The sequence below is a fragment of the Lepisosteus platostomus genome, chromosome 4 (assembly GCF_059453375.1).
Source record: "Lepisosteus platostomus isolate fLepPlt1 chromosome 4, fLepPlt1.hap1, whole genome shotgun sequence".
Lineage (NCBI taxonomy): Eukaryota > Metazoa > Chordata > Actinopteri > Semionotiformes > Lepisosteidae > Lepisosteus > Lepisosteus platostomus.
The window spans coordinates 62,981,670-63,003,478 of record NC_142614.1 but is presented as its reverse complement, the minus strand read 5'-3'; the positions used below and the strand labels follow the sequence as shown (position 1 = coordinate 63,003,478).

Here is a 21,809-nt window from a genome sequence, read left to right as displayed (position 1 = left end):
CCATTACCGTAAGACTTAACACCAAAGACAGAATTACCTCATTTTTTAGGTAGTCAAGCACGCATAGCTCACCGCCAACACAACTGTAAAATCCATCATGTGAACAGGAAGCCTCATCATGTCTTTTTGAATACCAACACTCCTTGCTGCACAGCACTCTGTATTTGAATTTCTGAATGGATATTTCATGTTTTCCATTTGATACAGTTTGTTAATGAAATAGTAGAGTCACCCTTGAACTCCACCCTGTTATTACCCCTTACATCATGTTACACCTAATAGACCCTAAAAGGCATGCTTCACTTGGTCTGCATGTACCTTTGAACTCCAGATGTGTGTTATTGCTCATTCCGCGTGTCTGTTTTAACCATATTTCAATGCACATGAAAAATTCACATCTTTCACACTCAGCAAAACCAGAGCTGCCCACAACTCACATGCACTAAATGGTAGAAATATTAGAGCTGCTCAGACACTTCTTTCTGTTTTAACCATATCCTGCCTTCTTAAACCATAGGCTAATTTAAATTGTGCTTATCCATTATTCCCCCTTTTCACCCCCCCCCCCCAATTTGTCTCTTCTTCTATTACGGTAAACTGCCTACTGTAAATACAGCATCGACAGCTTTATTGCCCAAGATGCAAATAATACCAAGCAGTCAGCCTTCGTGGTTTGTGTTTTTCTTAAGCACTTGAAAGGAAGAATATTCAGATGCATTTTGATGACAAAACCCTTCATTTTATAAATTGGAAAAAGTATTATTTGTAGTTGCCTTGTTCCTTTTTGGTTGGTTATTGAAGTAATAATTGGTTTGACGTAATTGGACGGAAGACAGGTACAACTAGGAAATCAGACCCTAGAATCAGTAACTGACTCTGCAGCTATAGTGCAGGGGAAACCTGAGCCAACACTCAACAACCTCAATGAATAATCTACATTGTTAATCTTATCTCCAAGCTTAATACTGTAGATATTAGTATACATTATACAATATTACCTACTATTATTGTATTACTGCAATAGCTGTTTGATTAGGGGTATATATCTGGATATATCTGGATACTGTTTATTTTTTCAAATAACTGCTTGATAAACATGATTCTGTTGTCATTTATAAAATAAAGAAACATGATTTTTGGTTACATCCATTAACGCAGCACATTCTCCAAGCTGAATTGCATCAAATAAATGTTGACATGGTAACGGAATGGAAAAGGAATCATTCTAAAAGGTTTTCTAATAAGCAGGAGCAGCTAGCATTCACTTAGTAGTATCAATAGAAACTGGCATCTGCTATTAATTTGCTTTCTTAGGTTGAGAGAGAGGCAAGGTAATTGAACACTTCAGGGTTTTCTGGGAACAAGCTGGATAAAGTGGCTCTTTGAATGTTTTTTTAACATTCAGTCCTTTGTCCATGAAAACAAAGAAAGGTTCCTGTTTTGTTTACCCTGGAATTTGACGAGTTAGGAATGAAGTGCTGCAACTTTGTTAATTGTTTCGAATCAGAATGAGCCCAAAGCAGACATATTGTTTGAGCTTCCTTTTACCACTTAACCATTAGCATCCTCCTTGGAATTAAATGTGTAGACCTGATAAGCAGCTAAACATTTTCCACCCAATTCAATGAAATCTGCTGCAGAGTATAAAATGCGTGTAGAATATTAAGTTAATAAATTAACATATCTAAGGGACTGTATGATCTTGAGCAGGACATGTTACTAGGGTAAAAAACAGAAAATGAATTCTCGTAATGACGACACTTGCCCTATTGATATAAAATAAAGAATCAGACTGCTACAGTATGTTATCAGAGAGTTGTAAAATCCATATTGAACCTTTCTATGCCTTGTGCACATCTATTATGAAATAGTGTTCATATTTGGGTACCATAGTGAACTTTACATTTGTTTTGTGTGTGCCTTGTTCACAGATAAAACTAAGCAATACATCCTAGAAAATGGAATATTATTATCACTGAGCACACTAATGCATACCATAGCTAATGCATATAATTCCATGGGTTTCAATGGATTTGTTGCCTTATGTGTTGCTTTATTTTACTCTGTGTATGGTTACTATATCAACACTAATATTAGCTCTGTTTGAGATGGTGATAACCTTATAAAGACACTCATTTGGATATTACATTATTTTATGAGAAAGAAACCAACAAAAATATTCTTTAAATCAAGGTCACTATTTACGTAAGTTTCAAAAGTAGTTAATTATAGGAGAATATGTAGAATACCACAGAAGTTGAGGCTTACTGTACAAGTAGCTGAGCCAGTTACTGTACTCTTTGGTACTGCTGGGTGTGCCCTGTAATCCACCCTTCACTGACAGGTGCTAAGGCAATATGTCAGGTTAGTATGTATCAAGCTGAGGTTGGGTAGACTCGACTTGAAACAGTGAGAGTATGGCAAGTCAAGGATAAAACAGGGAATTCAGTGATTTCCAGCTGGCTGTGGTGGCTGCAGTGTTGTAATGAAGAAACTCCACCAATGTTAACCTCCTATGGGCAACATGGGGCTTGTAGTATGAATAGGGGCACAGGAAAGGAAAACTTTCACAATCCCCCATCTCCTCCAAGTTAGTAATGAGAACTTCAGCTGATTCACAGCTGTGATTTCTAATGGGGGGATGTATAAAAGAAAATGTCACAATCCAATACCATAAATTAAAAAAAAGCACACAAGTGAATAAAAACATAAATCCACAACTAGCTGCTGGACAAAATCAGAAATCTATAACTTACTATTGAACAAGTAAAGAATGTAGATTAGGATGGTACAGTGGGTAAACACCTACTGTGATTTCATCATATTAACCATTAAATATTAATAACCAATTTGCTTTATGAATGTTATAAATGGCCTCAGACTTCCCAAAATCAATACACATTTGAATGCAATGTCTGCTCTGTCTGATAGCTTGCTGGAGACATTACAGTTTGGCTGATTGATGCGTGGAATATCCTCTTATAATGTTTTTAATGCAAATGCATTTTGTATTCCTAAACATGTGACCCTTGTGGGAACCATATAACAGGAAAGTGAAGGTTTTTCATAAAATGGGGATGTGAACAGTTTCTTTACTGACAACGTAAGTTAAGTTTTACAATTGAAATTCACTTTACTTCAATTCACTGTCAATAAATTATGAAAATTTAAAATGGCGTTTTCTCAAATTTAAACCTTTGTGATCATTATATCAAATAATATAAATGAACATTCATAACTATCACTTCAGAAAATATATACAGGCATGTAATTGTTAATAAGGCATTTGGCCATTCATTTATTATAATCTGATTGTACCAAATGGCTCTAGGTCCCAGAACACTTTGCGAGTACAGAAGGTTGATTTTCCTATCTTTAGGTACACACAAGTTATATGTATAGGATTAATAGTTTTTGAAAGAACAGCCATATTTCACAAAGCATTTGACCCTAACAGCTTGAATCAGATATCAGGGTAAAAATTGATTTTATTTTGAAACAATTAGATGGCTGAAATCTTTTGTGATTCCACCCACTCACATCATGATTTTATTGTCCATTTTGTACAATACATTGCACAGAGCAAACTTAATTGCTTTCACAAGAGAAACAGTGTGAAACTCGGTAGTTGCATGAAACTGAGTTTATGAAATGGTTGCAGTTAAGGGGGGGGGGTGGCTACCTTGGTTTTACCCATAAAGTGTATCCATTACTCATACCAGTCAAACCTCCAGTTGAGTACCTTCACTTTTGAGCCACTTGAAAGTACCCAAGTGTGTTAACTTTTAGCTTATTGGTTAGATTTGAGATGAGAAAAACTCCAAAGCTGGCTATAAGCAATGTAATGAAACTACCAGTTCAGAATTGTGTTTTACTTGGCTTCCTTTCTTTAAATTGCAAATTAATGCTGTCCAACTCCCCTATCTCCATAGTGACATTTTCAATTCATACATCCAAGTCACAGCATAGTGCTTGTATACTGTACATTATCGCTATGGAATCATCCATCCGTGTTCTGATAGACACAGATGAAATTAAAGATTATTGTAGCAGTCTTGTATTAAAATGGTATAGTAATATAAACAGAATGCATATGCATTGGGCAGATATTGTTTTAAATTACTGTGAAGACAATACAACTTTTAACTGGTTCATTTTTAACAAACATAATGCTTCTTGAAATTAGAAATTCCTATCTATGTCTCTTGTTACAACAAAGGGTTCATCTGAGGAAAAAAAGTAGTTGGGAGCTCAATTAAGCATCTTTCATACTTCATTGATATGCCCAATGTTCCACCCAGCTTTAACATCATGTATTGTGCCTGTGGTGTTCAAGAACCTCTTGTTACCATGAGGACCAAATTAAATTCAAAAGCCCACAATAGATGTCTAGATGTGTAACTAGGTCACCACAGTATAAGGTGTTGTGCTGATATACACTATTTTGTCCCCCCGATAACCACAGCCCTTTCTGAAATGCTTCTAGCATATTCATTTTGTTCTGTTTACGTTCAACACAGTTGGAATATGTATTTTACCTTTTAGTGTAGTCCATTTAACAATCAAATCTTGTTTCCATTCCCCTTTGTCAAAGCACTGTCAAATTAATCTGATTGATCAAGTGTTGGTCTACATTTGAGAGCAGAAGGCACATCCCTTGATGATTCTTTTTATTTTAATTGGTTGTACATGTATGGATAAAATGAAGATAGGATAACTTTATTTAGCCACATACAATTTCTTGCATTAGGAATTTGTCATTTAGCAAACCCCAGCTTCTCTCTCCATGAGACACAGGCAGGGAGAGAGAAGCTTGGGGTCAGAGCACAGGGTCAGACATTTATACAACACCCCTGGAGCAGTTGGGTTAAGGGCCTCACTCAGGGGCCCAAGGGAGTAGGATTCTTCTGCTAGCCATGGGATTTGAACCACCAACCTTCCAGCCACAGGCACAGAGCCTTAGCCACAGTTCCACCGCTCCACCCGAAGGAGGTGTGGGGGTATGGATTTCTGACTAAACTAGTGTGAAAATAGAAATACTTGTCTTAGTGTTTTAAAAACATACAACAACAAATGACCTACTGTACAGTTCCTATTGGTGAACATTGCTAACTTAAAAAGTCAATTTGCATCATGAACATTATGCAGCTGTACAGACTCAGAAGTTTCTCTATATACACTTACAAACTTCTTTCCTTATTAGAATTATTTCTGGAGCTTAAGTACTACAATTCAAAACAGATTAACACTTTCTGGCACCACATTTAAAATGTTTATCTGCTATGAATTACCAATATTAAGCAGTCACAAGGTGCAAAGACATTGTTTTTCTTCTGCTTATATACTGTATGTGCACTCCTGTGTCTGTAGACCACTTGTGTCATCGGGAAAGGTTAAGGAACCATTACCACTTCAATTACAGTACCATAATCAAAATTAAACTCAGTGTATTGAGACTAAGTTTTAAATGTTTTGTCGCAGTAGTGATTAACATCTCTTTTCTGTCTGTTTTTATCCTAAAATTTAATTACTTCCAAAATTAAAAAAGCACTGTTCTTTTGCTACTAGTTTTAGATATTGCCATCCACAATACAGTATTATATATAAAATTAATATGATAATTCAATCACAGTGTGTTACGTCCCAGTGTGTGGTCCGTGTGTGTTTTGTTGCTGTGTTCCACACTTCCTGACCTTGATTGTTCTCTCCCCCATTGGTCCATCATTACATCATTGCTTCTGTGTGATGTCATCATCAATCAGTTTCTCAGCCATTCAGAGTCCAGCTTATTTAGTATATTAGTTGGAAGTTTTCTGAATTAAGGGGCCTTTTGTTTGACTTCAGTCCTGCTTGGCTTCGGTTTCGTTTCACTTCACTTCCCTTCGCTTAGTTAGTGTGTATTCGTACAGCTTCGGCTTTGTTATTTTGTTGGTTTGTGTTTGTCTCTTTGTACTTTCGCATGTTTGTGTGTTTATCCTTGTTTAGCCATTACCTTGCCCAGACATATTGTATCAGCCTCTGTGTTCTTTTGCACCCTGTTACTTGTGTCTACTCTCATTTTCCCTTTGGTATTTGTAGTTCACTTGTGTATTTGTGTGAACTTTTGTGTACAGGGTTAGTTTAGGTTGTTGGGTACATTCCACACATGTAGTTGATTATTTGCATTAGTAACACTAGTTTAGTATGGGTGAGTGCCATTTGTCTTGCATGGTTTTGGGTAGCTAGGGTGTTTGAAGATGCCGAAGACCGTGTGTTTCGGGTTTTCTTTTGTAGTTAGGTTAGCTTTCCCTCACTTTCTTAGCAAGTTCCATTTTGTTTGTTATTTTCTTTTCTTGGCACCACTCTAGTTCCTTTTCACTTTGTGTTATTGTGTCTTATTAAGTACCAGTCACTTATTCACCTTAAAATAATCACTTTTGCCCTAACCCTTGTTGACATGCTTCCTAGTCCCTCACCAGAACCCACCTGCATCCAGAAATTATCATAAAAGTTACACCCCTGTACCCATAGACACTTGGGGTCGTAACAGTGATATAAATAAAAAAAGTGGTGAAGTGGAGTGAAGAGTGGTGAAACTATCTAAGACAGATGTGAGAACAGTTAAGGCCTGATTAGTAATAAATTAGTTTTTAGTAATAAGACTTTGTGTAGTTCTCAATTCATAAATGATCAAATTTGCCTGTTGTGTCTTTGATAATAATAGTTTTTGTATGGCAGTCACATATTTTCCAATCAATGAAATAGATTTTAAAACTGTTTTTGCTACTGTAACCTTAGAAATAGTGTATAGTACTGAAACGCTGCTCCTTGGCCTTGCTTTAAAATTTTAATACTGTATAACCGCTTTGGATGCTATGTCATTACTGGTCAGGCTCATTAAGTGGTCTTCTAGTGTCCATAGTGCTGCAGAAACAGCCTATGTAACTCTTTACTCTAACGTACTGATTTTTATTGGCATTTTCAGTATATCCCATGGTTTAGGATATTTCCAGAACGCCTAACAAAAAATAAATTTAACTTCTTTTGGTTGCACACACTGTACATGCCCTGTTTATCGAGGGATTGTGATTTTAAAGGCATTCATACATAATCCTACAAATGAGGGCTTCATATCATTGGCTCCTCAGCCAAGTAAAGATACCAAATGTCTGAACCTTAGGGTTAGGGTTAGGATAGGGGAACAAAACTCTTTCTCCCAGATTTTCTCTAAGACGGGACCATCTGGAACAACGAGGGCTGCACGACCGAAACCCTCCCAGTTTATTTTCTGATGTTCAGGCCTTGTCGAAAGATAGTATCAAGATTTTTGATCCACTCCATTTCCTTTTTCTTTCTTTCTGTCTTTGTCCAGTTGGGGTTGCTCTCCAGTCCCATGGCCTCCAGCTCTTCCAAACCGTGCTGTAGGAAATGTGCTACCAGGTGAGTGCTCCTTTCCAGCTGGCTCCGGATGGGTTAGGGTTAGGATTCTTGTGCCAGTCGGGTTCGGATGGAGTTACCTGTTTCCCCCACATAGGTCACCCTGCACTTTTTGCACTGGATGCGTTACAGCGTTATTGGTGGCACCCTTTGCAACTGGAAGATTTTGTTGTTTTGGATCATTGTTTTCTGTTTGAAGTGTTTGGCTCTTGGTGTACGTGATCTGCTTTGAACCGGTTTTAGCTTGCTTTTGGACTAAATAATCCTGAAGGTTTTTCTGTTTTCTCTTTGTTCACCATGACATGTTTTTTTTTTTTATTTTCTTTCATTTTTGCAATCATCCTTCGTACTTTAAATTTTTTGGATTGTGGATGATTGGTGCTCATTTCATTAGGTGTAATCCATAACGTCTGTAGAGGAGGCCTTTCTCTAGTCAAGGTTTCCAGTGGCTAAGAAAGCTAAAGTCATCTTCTGCACACCAAGTCCTCATTCAGGTATTGTGCTGTTTATCTAGCCACATCATAAATCATGAGAATAGCCACATTGTGCAAGCAAGAAGAGTCATACTGGCCATGTTGGAACAACACTCTTTATTTGCCTATTAGTATTTGGATACAGCAGATGTACCTCATTTTAACCAAAGTCTAAATCAGTAAACTGGTACTAGAATAACTCATCAAGTGTAGAACGATTACAGGATTTTGCCAAATAACCCCTCTGGGCTCAGACCCGGATACTGTATATTGAGCCTTTTCTATTTTATTGATTAGTTTGTCTAATGTCTAGTTTGTCTGGTCTGATTACTTTTTGCCACATCTTTCCAGTATTACTTAAATTAAATTACTTTGCTTTGTTGCAGACTTCATTCAGATTTGAGATAGGTTTTCCACAGTGACATATACAGTAGATCCCATTAGTGAAGCCAGAAATATTGTTGACACATGGACGTTTTCTCTCAACTCACCAACTTACAGTATCTCCGTAGCTCTTTCACAGTTGTCATTGTGTTAATGGTGACATCCCTAAACAGTTTCCTCCTTGCCCAGTTGCTCAGTTTGAAGGCAAAGCCTTATCTAGGCAGTCTCTTGGTGCCCTTCCACTTCTTACTGATTGAGTTCACCATGCTCAAAGGGACTTTTAGTAGTTTTAGTGAATAATTTTATACACTTCTCCCGATCTGTGCCATTATACAACTTTATACAACTTTATACAACTTTAACCCTGAGTTTGTTAAAAGCTCCTTGGTTTTCAAGGCTGAAAGTCTTGGTCAAACTGAACTGCCTAACAACAGGACCTCACAGAGACAGGTGTATTTATTCTGAAATCACGAGAAACATTATTATTACATACAGGTAGGGTCCTCTATTTTGTACTTCATTAATGTAATTTAGTGCACCTAACTTAACGTAGATTTGCCATAGCAGAGTGTTTCTGTACTTATGCAATACTGACTCTTCCATTTTTAATTTCACATTAGTTATTTCTTTTTGTTTTTGGCTTTGAATTTTTGTGGTAGATTGGGTCTATAACCTGTATTAATTGCTACTTCAAACCGTCATGACTACAAGCTTTAAAGTAATTAAATTATAAAAAAGTATGCAAGGGATTGAATACTTTGCAAAGTGCTTCCCCAAGTTTGTTTTCAGACGAAAATCAGTTTGCTTATCTGTGTGATGTATGCTTATATTTGTATGGCTGATAAATACATGTAATCAACCTGTACATGGCAGGTAACATTCCTGTTGTCCCATGATGAATATGTGCTAGCCCAGTGTATAGGAAGTTGTGCAGATAGTTCATTGAAGCAATGTTCATTTAGCTCAGTTGTTAAACTTGAATCTTTAATGATAAATCTACTTTAAATGCAAACTCATAAAAGCAACATAATCTGCATGAATTGTAATTGATTTCCAAGCATTTTAAAGGAACTGTGTGCCCTTTTTGATAGAAGCACAACCAACAGCTGATGTAAACATTTTTAATAATACAGTTAATTTTAGAAACTAAAAATGAGTGTAATTTGTGCCAGTGAAAGGCATTGGTTTAGTGGTGTTGATGATTCCGGGTTATTGTGCCCCTGAATCTGCTCATTCAGTCACTAGTCACCTAGGAAACAAAATTTGACTTATAATCGTAAACACAGATGGCTAGAAGAGTGGTTATGGTTGAATGGATCATTTAAATACTTCCTTCCTAATGAAATATTTTCTGCACTTTGTTGAAATGAACATCTTGAATGATCCTGAACATCCATTGATTTAGATCTCCCAGACTTAAAATACCCTTAAAAATGTAATTTTGTTTGCATTCTTTGAGGCTACCTTGGGCTTATCTCAACACCTGCATGTCACATTTTACACTTCATGGAATTTAAAATTCATTCCAGTTTCATGCACTTTGTGATCTTTGCATTGCACAGTAAGGTCTGGTCACAGGCGTTAACAGTACCTTTCAAAAATGGCGGTACTATCATGAATTCATTTTTAGCATTTGTATGCAGATTCTGTTCAGAATCAGGAGAAAAATATAAATAAAATATGCAGACAAGGCTGTTGCTGCTAAACCATAATAAGTTGCTAAACCACAATACAGTTCTTTAAACAAAAATTTTCATAGCAATGTGTTTAAAAGAGTTTGCTTTAGACACACAATCTATCGTAAGACATAACACTTTTATTAAATACACTGTATTACAAGAGACTTTTCCATTTCAATTTGAGAAGCTGGTCACATGGTACACAAATAATAATAATATACTGATATTCAGGCATTGGGTACAAATCAGCCAAGATGCAATGGATAGCTGGAGCAATGAATGCCTGTAACACACTGCAAAAAATCTACTAAAACGGTAGCACAAAGACATCACATATGTAAAGTACAGCATTTGTAACCTTCTATGTATGTAAATAGTAATGCCTTTTAGAATTGTTCTCATAAATTAAAAAAAAAAGAATTAAAGAACACAATATACAGATACATTCAAAAGAAGAGATTGTTCTTTATGCCAAATCACAGTTTTTCATTTCAAAGAAAAAAAAAGATTTAAACAGAACCAGAGCTGGGGGCAAAACCCTTGCACTTCCAGCCTGTGATGCTTCTTCCAGTACGTAGTCTGTCGGATGAGACAATGCCTTGTGTTATGTCAGCAGGTTTCTTGTCACTGTTTTTAAATGCTACTTTAAAAATCTCATGGACACCTGGCAGATGAGCAAAACTGTACACACTGTAGGAACAAACAATATATTACAGAGTTTCAGTGTTCGTTAACATCAAGAGAATACAATACTGCTCCGCTCTCCAAATAAGGATAAAAAGAAAGGCCTGCCATTTTGTAGCACACAGGAACTTTCGAATCTGGTAAATGCAATTTAAAAAGCTTGTTTTCTTCAATATAGTGCAAACTTACTTCTCTATAAATACTGAACTTGCCAAAGCATACAAGTGTTAGACATTTTATATAGTACTATTACGATTGTGCTGCATCAGATACAAGGGGATACATTTGTCTTTAATACACAACAAGGGCTTTTTTTAATCAGGCTGATGGTAAATGCAAAGACAGAACATTCAATAGATTGTATGAAATAATTTACAAACAACTGTTACCACAGATATTACTTTGGCCTAATAAGCATTGTGCTGGTTAAAGTTACCTCAAGATGCTCAATAATAGCCTTATATATTGCCACTGGACCATGAGAATTTTTATCAGTTTTATTCATCTGCTGTCACACATTTTGCATTGCCTTTGACCTGTAACAGTGTGCTACGGACTGAATTTACTTTTAAGGCTTTAAGACCTGACACTTAACCCTCATCTCAGCCCTGGTCAACCAAAGTGCTAAATACTGATTAAAAAATATAATACATTACTCTGTCAGAATATTAGTGTCTTTAGCAATCTTATTTAATAATAATAATAATAATAAGAAGAAGAAGAAGAAGAAGAATATAAAAATCTCAAAGATGTAACAGTGTCCTCAAATGTTACCAGCTAGTTGTCAATCTTTGCAATGTGTCCACCTGGTAAACATTTTATACATTTGAATACATTATATAATGATAAACCCTTGCTTTACCTGTGCTATAAAACAGGAGAAAAAAAATAAAATGTAAAAAAATCAGTAGTTTTCATGTAACAGGTATTCTTTTGGATACAGCATCTACTAAAAGATTAGATAGGAAAAATGAGCAAATTGAAATGCAAATTATTCATAAAATTGCAGATATGTATTTACATTTAGATTTAGCAGCAACTACTATACTGTATGTCGCTCTGCAATCACCAGCTGGGCTTGTCAAGTGTGTCACGAACAGCACTGCCCTCATCTATTCTGCGCTGAAGTAAGGATGTCTTACTATTCAGTGGCTGCCAGGGGTGTTGCAAGTACAGCACATTTTTACAAAAACAAAACAAAAAATGTATATATACAATTTAATTGCATATCTACAGACACACAATACATGATATAGTCTTACTACAAGGTCATTATGCCAGTAGAAACTCTACATTCTTGTCAATGCTTTTTGTCACCTTGAAGTGGAAGGGGATGGGAAGTGTAAACAAAGTGAAAGCTGAATATAAACTTTTTCCTTGAAAATTGTCTAACAGCCCACTCTTAACTCATATGTAGCTGTGTGGTTCTTCCACAGTTCTTCTCTGTTTTATACCAATCTCAAAACCAGAGGAGGCACTTAGCCACACTGATGGAATTAATTTCCTTATTATCAAACAATGGTGTTATCCAGCATTCAGAAAGAGTATAATTATATACAAGTACATCTGATTGAAGACATAATGAATACTCAAAAAATAATTGGCTGTTGATTGAACTAATTGAATTTTTGCTCTCTCTGTGTAGAGCTTTACCACGAGGGACAAACAGGCCTCTCAGAAAAGTGTAAAGTTTCTGCTCCTTCAAAAAAGGGAAAATTTGCCCAAAGACCTAATTCTAGAAAATACCTGGCTCCTAACATTATTGTTGCTGAAAGTTTCCTTATATTAGAAATTCTGGTGAAGTATAGACATATTTAAAATGATAAGTATTTAGTATCTATTTTGTTATCTGGCAAATCTCCCCTTCCTGCATCATAATGTCTTACAAACATCCCATTCCCTTCAGCAAGTAAGCTGTCTTCGTTTAAAAATAAAACATTTAAACATATAATAATACCATAAATAACCGTCGCGCTACATTAGTTATTGTACAGTGCAGGTCAAACAAAATAATGTCCAATTGTTAGCTTAGTTCAATGGACAGAACCCTGCTGATACCAGCTACCTAGCATTAAAAGATAAAAAATATAGCTAACTTTGAAGAAGCATGAAATCCACATACAATAAGCATATGGCACTACTGCACTGCATGGTACAATAAACCGTAGTTGTGCAATGCTTGATGGATTTTCTATTCTGCTACTCAAAGCAACTCTACCTCCAGTATATTCTTTCTTTACCAATACTTTCAAAACGCTAAAGAGACATGTGCTTTTATTCAGTAAAAGTTGCACAGTATTTAAAATAGTGAAATGCCTCATATTGTTCATTGGCATCCACCCCTGGAATGAGTTTAATTATTGATCCTTCAAAAAAATGAAATTTTATTTTGCTTGTTCATGCAATGAACTACAGTTTAAGAAAAATATAAAATGCTTCAGTGAAATAAATTAAGGGTGCTTACAAAGGAACTGTTGACACTATTAAAATAATGCATTACAATCTGGAAATCCAATGAAAAATGATTAAATAATACAGTGCAATAAGCAACAATTTTAAGCCATTCAAAAAGGAGAACAGAATGATGATCCTTCCCAGCATAATTTATTTTTCAAAGTCACATTGTTTTTCTGACATAGCTTATTTCCAAATTACTATCACAAACAGATTTCAGTGTTGGTTTTGAAATTTAAAAGTTTCTGAATGCTAGAGATTGATGTGGTAGAGAGCTAAACTTCACAGCTACTACTATGCAATTTTTGCAGCAGTGGATTCATTCTCTGCATGTCAGGAAAATTACTGAAGGATTCTGAGAAAAGAAAACCATAGTAACTGAGGTGTGGTGTTAAAATCAGATTTCTATATGACATAGATCAAATGTTAATTATGAAAGTGATTTCTACATCCATAGGGAACAAAATATTTTTCCTCATAGTTTAAAATATGAAATATCCAAATAGCAAATCAGAATTCACTATCTTCCTATCACATTTAAACAACATAAAGCCATTTATCCACCATTATTATGACCTCCATTAGCTTTTCTTAATTAAATGTTAAACTATTATGGATAGCTTTGTCTTTAAATAGTAAGTTACCCAAGCAGTGACAAGAAAAAAGGATATTAGACTATAAAGACCATGCAAAATTTAATTTTGCACCATTAAATAAAGGGCAATAACTTTAAAAGATGCATTGCAACAAGCAGATTTTTGGATATTTTGTCAGGGCATTTACAAGTGCTGTATTATAGAATTCCCCTGCTTCCAGTGGCTGACCCAGAATTAAATTCTGTGCAGTAGTCCAAGCCTGTAGTTCAAAATGATTGTCAGGAAATTGTGGTCATTATTACAGACAAATGTAGTTCAGCCTCTAGTTCTGCTATTGTATACGTTTTTATTTGTTCTATGCTTTTTTGTAATATCACTGTTGTTTTCCCAAAAAGGAGAAGCTTTTTAAATGATACAATTATGCAAATACTCCCGAAGTCGTAAGACCCAAGTAGACGTTGCATATTTCCTGGGGATGTTCATCTACCAGAAAGCAACAGCAAACCTACAAAGTCCTAGACAGGGAATAAAGTAAAATTTTCCTTAAGATAACAAAATTGTTTCCTGCTTTCAACTTTGTACATAGTACTGTACCACAAAATGTCCTTTCATGAGTCAAAAAAGAAAAAGCCAAAGTTTAGATGAATCCCTATAATTGTTGGTATTTACAGCAGATTTTTATTGTCAGTTTTCCCTTTATTCATCCCAGTCGAAGGCAAGAATACGAGAAGGCAATTTTCATTACAGAGGGCGAATATGAGTGTCTTCAGAGGAAAAAAAAACACTCACAATCAGATATAAGGCCTTTTGTCTATGTAGAGTTATGATGAGGCAGAAGCAGGATCAATAAGAGAAAGTTAACACTGGTCAATAATGCGCCTGCACATGGGAGAATTTATTGAGGTTGCCCTTTGAAAAAGCTTCTCCTCGCCTTCTTCATTAACACCATCGGAGATAAGAGCTGGATTTCAGCTGCACTCACGACTACTGTATATCCCACACATACATGCCTGCATACACACATACATTTACATACACACCCAAAGTACTCCATACACACAGAGGGAGAGGCAGTGATGAGAGTCTAGCCCAGGATATCCAGGTATACAGGTGAGGCCTTTGCCAGGTTTAGAAGGAGGCTGTGGATCTCTTTGATGTTCAGCCTCATATGGGGCTCACGCTGCCAGCAGCCCAGCATAAGGTCATATACTTCTTTTGGGCAGGTTCGAGGACGCTGCAGGACACGGCCCTGAGTGATGCATTCAATCACCTGTATTTGAAGGGGAAAAAGTATAAGTATTTCCTCCCTGAATAACATAAAGCCAAAGGTATGCTCATCTTTACAAGTGATGCACTGTGATGCACAGAGCCTTTATTACAAGCAGGTCAACCTGAGCTGGTAATAACTCAAACAAACATAACAGACTTGCTTACACCTCTTTTGACAATCGAATCTGTCGGCACAACATTCTTTGTTTTTTTCCATTCAATGCAATGGAATCTCATGGCAACAATGACTCATAGTTAAAGAAAAAATTAAATGACAATGAAAAACAAAATAACACAATATTGGAGGTATTATGTTTTCTATTTCCCTACTCAAAATGTGTCTTAAAAATTTATTTTAAGACACTGATATTTAAGTAATTATTATCCAAAATTTAAGTAAATAGAAAACATACAAAAGGCATCTTTGGTTGTTTTCACCTTATTTATTTTCCAGTATTTTAGGGGTTAAAGTATTTTAGGGATAAAGACATTTTTCTAAAATGTATTAGTGTTTAAGATGTGTTTTCCAAATACATTATCTGTACGATTTAGTGCAAGTGTCATAATTGTAGTGTCACAACTGCAGGTAGCTTTGGTATATGGCATTTTAATATTTGTGAAATTTGAAGAAACTCTATCCAAATTTTCTATCCCATCTTAAAGGAATGTGTGGAAATAATTATTCATCCAGGACATAGCCTCAAAAATGAACAACCTCTACCTAACATTTCTTAAAAACATACTGCAACTGTTTGGTACATCACATGACACAACCTATTTATTTGTGAGACCGGCAATGCAAGTTCATCAACTTGTTGTACTATTGTAATTGAGCAACACTATAACTTGTGGAAGTCTGTTACTTATGCACTAACCTCATTGTTAGAGAGTTGGTACCATGGTTGCTTGCCATATGTGAAAATCTCCCATAATACAACGCCCAGGCTCCACACATCACTCTCTGTAGTGAACTTCCTGTACATGATACTCTCAGGTGGCATCCAGCGGATAGGCAGCATTGTGTGGCCTCCGACCTTTAAAAATAAACAAAAAGATTAAAGCATTTTGTCATGTTTAATTGTTAAGGTAAATCCCTTTAGAAACAACATTTTAATAACATTAGTAAATGATGATTGGATGAAGGAAAATTCTGATTGTGTCAATATTAAAAACTGGAATTTTGCCCTGTGTTTGGAAACTTGGGTATAGAGGGTAAACTACAAAGTTATTATCAGAGACTCATGGCAAACAATAGCACTGGCCTTTGACTATAAATGAGAGTGAGAGATACAAGGTAACTGCTTAAAAAATGACAGTAGATAATGACATCATCCCTAAGATCACAGTGATTAAAATCTCCTGGAACAGAGTGGAAGCTACTGTACTTATGAAACAAAAGCTTCAACTTCAACTGCTTTCTCCATAAAAAAAAGCTAAGAACATGAAAATCAAGGACAGAACTGAAATTAAATGCTATATTGTTAACAAAGCACATTAAATGGAAACAAGACACATAAAAACTCAGTATAAATTAATGTTTACAAACATGATGATCCTGCTTGTTTCTTAGCTGTTTTGGTGAGTGTAATTTTGTGAATTACAATAAATTACAATAAAAGACAGGTAAAGAAAAAGCTCATTATATACTGATGAAAGAAGATTTATAATGTAACTCCATTTAGGAAGGTTAACTTTGGTTAATTTTCTTGAAAATAAGTCCTTTCCTAATAAACAACAAAATATATTAACATACTTCTATTATCTTTCAATTGACATAGTAGCCAGAACTACTGTCATGTTATAATTACTTCACATCCATCCATTAGAAAGCCACTAATTCTAGACTAGAGCTCAACTGGACTACACTTTGGACAGCACACATTCTTCAGCACGCATACACAAAAGCTTAGAGGAACTATAAAGAGAGACCAATTAACCTGTCTTTGGGAAGTAGGCAGAAACCCGAGTAAACAGAATTTAGTCTTATTCCAGAATCAGATTCAAGAGGTATGAGACATCAGCCCTAACCACCACGCCTCCCTACTTTACAACAATCTGTGATAATTGCACAACGTGACACAATAGCGTATATGCCTTCACCACTGGAAAACCTAGCTGTTTGGCAGTTTATTTAAACCAAAATCCATCTGCCATTTGTAATTACTATGGTTTACACTTAGCAAATTGGTAATTTATCAAATGTACCTACATCACATGGATGCTATCCTTGTCCCAATACTATAACTTTTGTTTTCTAAAATAGAATTAATTCATCATACTTCATCCCAAAACAGCTGCCACTTACTGAAGACTGAAAGCCAAAGAGAAAATGAGCACATTTTTTATAATTAGCTTTAAATATTGATGTTTCCATTTCAGGGTTTTTTGTTTTTTGTTTTTAACACACAGTTCATGAATAAAAGGTCAAGTGCATTTAAAAGATGATTAATTGTTACAAGATTCTGGTCTCATAAAATATTAAGACAGAGCTATTAGGCTTGCTTGTAATGCTCATGATTGTCAGGTATAAGCTGTTTCGTTGATTAAAAAATACCACATGCCCTTACTTCTCATGGGGATGTCTTATACCACAAATATTAATGTACTCTACCCACAATCTCACTTATCCTTACCCATAAAAAGTGAGAATTTCGTGGTATGACCTCTTGACTGTGACAAGCTACAAATGTTATCTTGATACTATTCATCATTTTAACAATCTTTGGGTTGACATCTGCATTGTGTAATAGCCCCTGTTGTGTACAGCTCATGCAGATGGAAGCTACCATATTGTGTCTGTCTACCTACTTGCTACAGAAAAAGAATCCCTGTTCTATATTGTACTCTACTGCCCTCTGTTTCTATAGAAACAGTGGGTCTGTGAGGGGATAACAGAATTTGCATTTAAATGGCAGTTTAAAAATATGCTGTATTAGTTTTTGACACTGCATGTCTTAGAATTACAACATTTGATTATAGTTGATAAAAAAACAGACATTTTGGCAGGGGGGCATGTAGCGGTAGGCTCCCCCTTCGATCAATCCGGGGAATATTTCTAATGCTGAACTGATGCACCTGCTTTCTCCACTACCAGAAACCTTATTCGTGATAAGGTTAGCAACAAACTGCAGCCCTTCTCCGCTGTTGATTAAAGCACGCATGTGTTGTAATGGGTCTACTGGTCATTCCCTTCATCTTAGAACTCAGCAACAAAATGCTAATTTTTCTGCAGCAGTATAACGGCAAGGCAGTAGAAAAAGTATTATATAATTTGCAAGAAACTCCAGTTACCCACGCAAACCAGTCTGTTTCACAGAGATTGCAGAACGAAAAAGCAGAATTTGCCCCAGTGAATCAGCTTCAGAAAGTGCTAATGAAACACTACCCACAAAATCTTTTCAAAAATACATTTTTTTTTCTCTGCTTTGATTTTGAACTGAAATGTCATTTATTTACTTAATAAATAAGCTGGAGTATATAAACCATGGGGATTCTTTTGTAACGTGTATTAATAAAGTCAAATAAATTACCTTGTATGATCAAGTCAAGAAAATGTGATAAGTAATATTAATTTCATGGAAGATGGAATCTGAAAAAAATATTATAAGGAATACCACAGTAAAATAACACATAATAAGAGCGCAGTAGGTTTTGACAAAATGGTGGTTCTTGTTGGAAACCACATTTGCCAGAACGACCTGAGAAAACTTGGTGAAAAAAATGATTGATCAGGTGACATTTAAAACGAGGAAGCTTTCAGTGGTTGGTCTACATGTAATATCTGGGGAAAACATCAATTCCTCCAGGTTGTGCTGCATCAGAGGGAGGAAGGAAGGAAGCATTTGATGGACTGTGGAATTCGGGGTTGACGTTTTTTTTTTTTAGTTTCAGAGAGAGATTTTTGTTTCAAAGCAGGTAAGCATCTTATGGCCTGGTTGTTTATAGAGAGGGCACTGAAGATATAGTATTTAGATAGAGCTCAAACAGGGGCTTAGAGATGTTTTTATGGTTTGTTTTGGAGTTTCCACACTCTGTAAAATGAAGACTAGTTTTTATATGGCTGTGTGTGCGTCTGTTTTCCCCGAGATCCTCCTTTTCCCAAGATCCTGCTACAGCACCCTATCCCTGGGTATGCCATAATATCTATTAAATTTGCTTGCCCTTAAAGTATTTCTGTGAAAGTAATTCCTCAAATTGTGTTAGAGGACAATTATAAGATTAATCCCATGTTGGCAACAGCAACAAAAAGTAGAAAAAAAATGAAAAAATTGAAAAGAGACCAATAACATTTACAACCCAGGTCATGAAATGCATTCTCTCTCTCTCTGGTTGCCACTGGTGCTAATAAACACAAAGCAGAGTAACAGCACAAGAACCAGGCCTCCTGGGATAGTAGGACACTCTCCAATGACCATCACAAGATAAGAATGAAGATTAGGACAATAGGATCCCATCTTATCTGAATGCACTTCCACAGCAGCCTGCTGCCTCCAGTATATCAGGAATAAAGTCAATTATCAAGTCAACAAATCCCATTATGGTTTAATCTTGATCAGAGTGACCGTAATGTCCTCAGTTCTGTAAAAATAAAATGGCCTGCACTTTGCAACAGTTTTTGTACATTGTTATTTAGTAGTTGGTTTGTAAATAACCAAAAATGGAATGGCAATGAAGGAATGACAATAATAATTACATTACTTGTCAATTAAGGTGTTTAATATGATGGTCTCCACTTTGGATCAAGAGCATTGAAGCTTGTTTATTTAAAAATGAATGTATGCCAGTTTCTTAACACATTTTTGAAAGCTTAGAAAAAATTCATAGTTCTAAAGTCTATTCAATATACATTTTTACAATAAAAATCTTTCACTGTGCAAGAAAATCAGTGGATCACTTCATAATCATCATCATCACCATGTTCTCTGCATTTATATTAAAGCATACATTAATTACAACTATAAATGGTGCCTACTTTTTATGTTTAGCTCTCTGGTCGGCAACTGAGAATTATATTTTAATGTTACTGCATAACAGGCTTATGGTACTTAAATCATGTTTATATCCCTATTTGCTTTTCTTTTAGTAAAGATAGTCTCCCACAGTTGCCTAATGCCCATTATGTGCATTACATCACCTGCAATACAAAATTATGCACCAATTTAGAATAATGGCCTGAAACTGTGGCATGTCCATTTTACCCATTGCTATTGATTTTTTTGTTAATAATTTATTGTAACCCACATTCTAATATGCTGTATTAAATATGGATATTAGATCAAGGTAGAATCTACCTCATTTCAAACATAGCTACAAACAGATTTGAAACAGCTTGATTTTTTCTCTATATTTAACCTTACTTAAATGCAGTTGCTTATTGAATTTGTATTGTTGCTGGTGATGAGGATGCTGGATGCTGGTGTTAACACACTCTGATTTATCCATTAAACAAAAATTAGCTCATTTTAACACAGAAGCAAATCTAGTTAAATTGTTTTTTTTAATATAGATTTATTAAGCATTATGGTGTTCCTGGGAAGTGAAAAAGATACCTCAGATTGCTGTATCATTCCTTTTGTTGCAAAAAGCCATGAAACACAGACTACTCTTGCGGAACACACTGCTACACAGCCATGGCACTGCATACTAATCGGAGCTCTTTAATGACTTTTTTTCTCTGAATCGTCTGATACGTCCCTGCTCCTATAGCAGCCGAGGTTTGCTGCCATGGAAACCGGGCCTCCAAATGCGCAAAACCCCCATATCAACATTTACAGTGTATTCCACTGGTGAATTTCGTAGAGAAGGGAGGGTCGCAGGCTGGCAGGCTGCGTTTGGAGATAAAATATCCAATAACATTGCAATAGGAAATGAATTTGCTTTTAATTAAAATTAATAGCGTTAGAAAGGGACTGCCTTCTGCAAGTGTGCGCAAAGCAGGTTTAACCCATTAAGCAATGCGTCCTGCATTCCTAATTCCTAATCATTTAATTCCAATATTAACAATTTAGTTTAGAAGTTAGACACTGAACTAAATATCCACATTTTCTCTTCAAAATTGTTGCAAATTTGACAATTTCTATTACATTTATGCAATTGAATAGTAAACATTCTAATTGTTCGAACAGTGTTTATAAATAATGTGTTCTACATAACTACCCTATTTTGTTATTCGCATGCATTAAAGTTTTAAATAAGAAATTCAAATAACAATTTTTTTTTTCTTAAAGTTTGTAGCATTACTACTTTGATCAAATAAACAATAATAACACACAAGTCATAAAATTCTGCACTGCAAATTTATCTTAAAAATAAATAATCATGTTTAGGATAAAGCTTATGAATGAAATTGATGCCATTTTTCAGATTGGTGATTTTATCACACATCAAGCCTGAGGTACAGTATCAATGCATTACAGCAGTTATTGTATGTTGTTTTGATCTTCCCACAAAGTTAGAAAGGTCATGAATTCAACCCCGAAAAAGTGGTGCTTAAGGGTTAAATCTTAACAAGTATTAGCCAGCTCAGAAAATGCATGTTATTCAGAGTAGAGTGTGCCAAACAGTAGGCGTTTGTGAAAGATTGAAGGGGAAAAATGAAAAAAATAATCTAGCAAAAAAAGCATAACCAAAACTGAAGTGCCACATTTTTATTTCTCCTTTAGAATGACGTTAAACTGAAGAAGGCTGAGAATCTACACGAGCTATTTCCTGAAAGATGCCAAGGTATCAGTTTCCACAATGTGGAAGGGCAGCTTGTTCCAGACTCATTTATGCAAAAAGTGTCTCTGTTTTCAGTTTTAAGTAAACTTCCCCATTGTTTCCATTTTAATCCCCTAGTTTGTATTTCACCGTTG

General features: G+C 35.5%; 1 protein-coding gene and 1 long non-coding RNA gene across 6 annotated transcripts in view; one reads left to right on the top strand and one right to left on the bottom strand.

The window, feature by feature from the left end:
- The first annotated feature begins 1,254 nt into the window (after positions 1-1,254).
- On the top strand, positions 1,255-21,761 carry LOC148673573 (uncharacterized). Its single transcript, XR_015936058.1, has 3 exons — positions 1,255-1,331; positions 7,352-7,419; positions 21,618-21,761. It is a non-coding gene; the product is annotated as an uncharacterized LOC148673573 (long non-coding RNA).
- Positions 10,070-21,809, bottom strand: part of ntrk2a (neurotrophic tyrosine kinase, receptor, type 2a) — an 89,209-nt gene continuing 77,469 nt past the window's right edge. For all 5 annotated transcript variants that reach the window (XM_088630198.1, XM_088630200.1, XM_088630199.1 and 2 more), the window contains 2 exons: positions 15,831-15,989; positions 10,070-14,956 (listed from right to left, as the gene is read on the bottom strand). In XM_088630198.1, the coding sequence (XP_088486324.1) occupies positions 14,771-14,956; positions 15,831-15,989 (345 nt within the window). In that variant the 3' untranslated portion in view covers positions 10,070-14,770. The remainder of the gene's footprint in view (positions 14,957-15,830; positions 15,990-21,809) is intronic.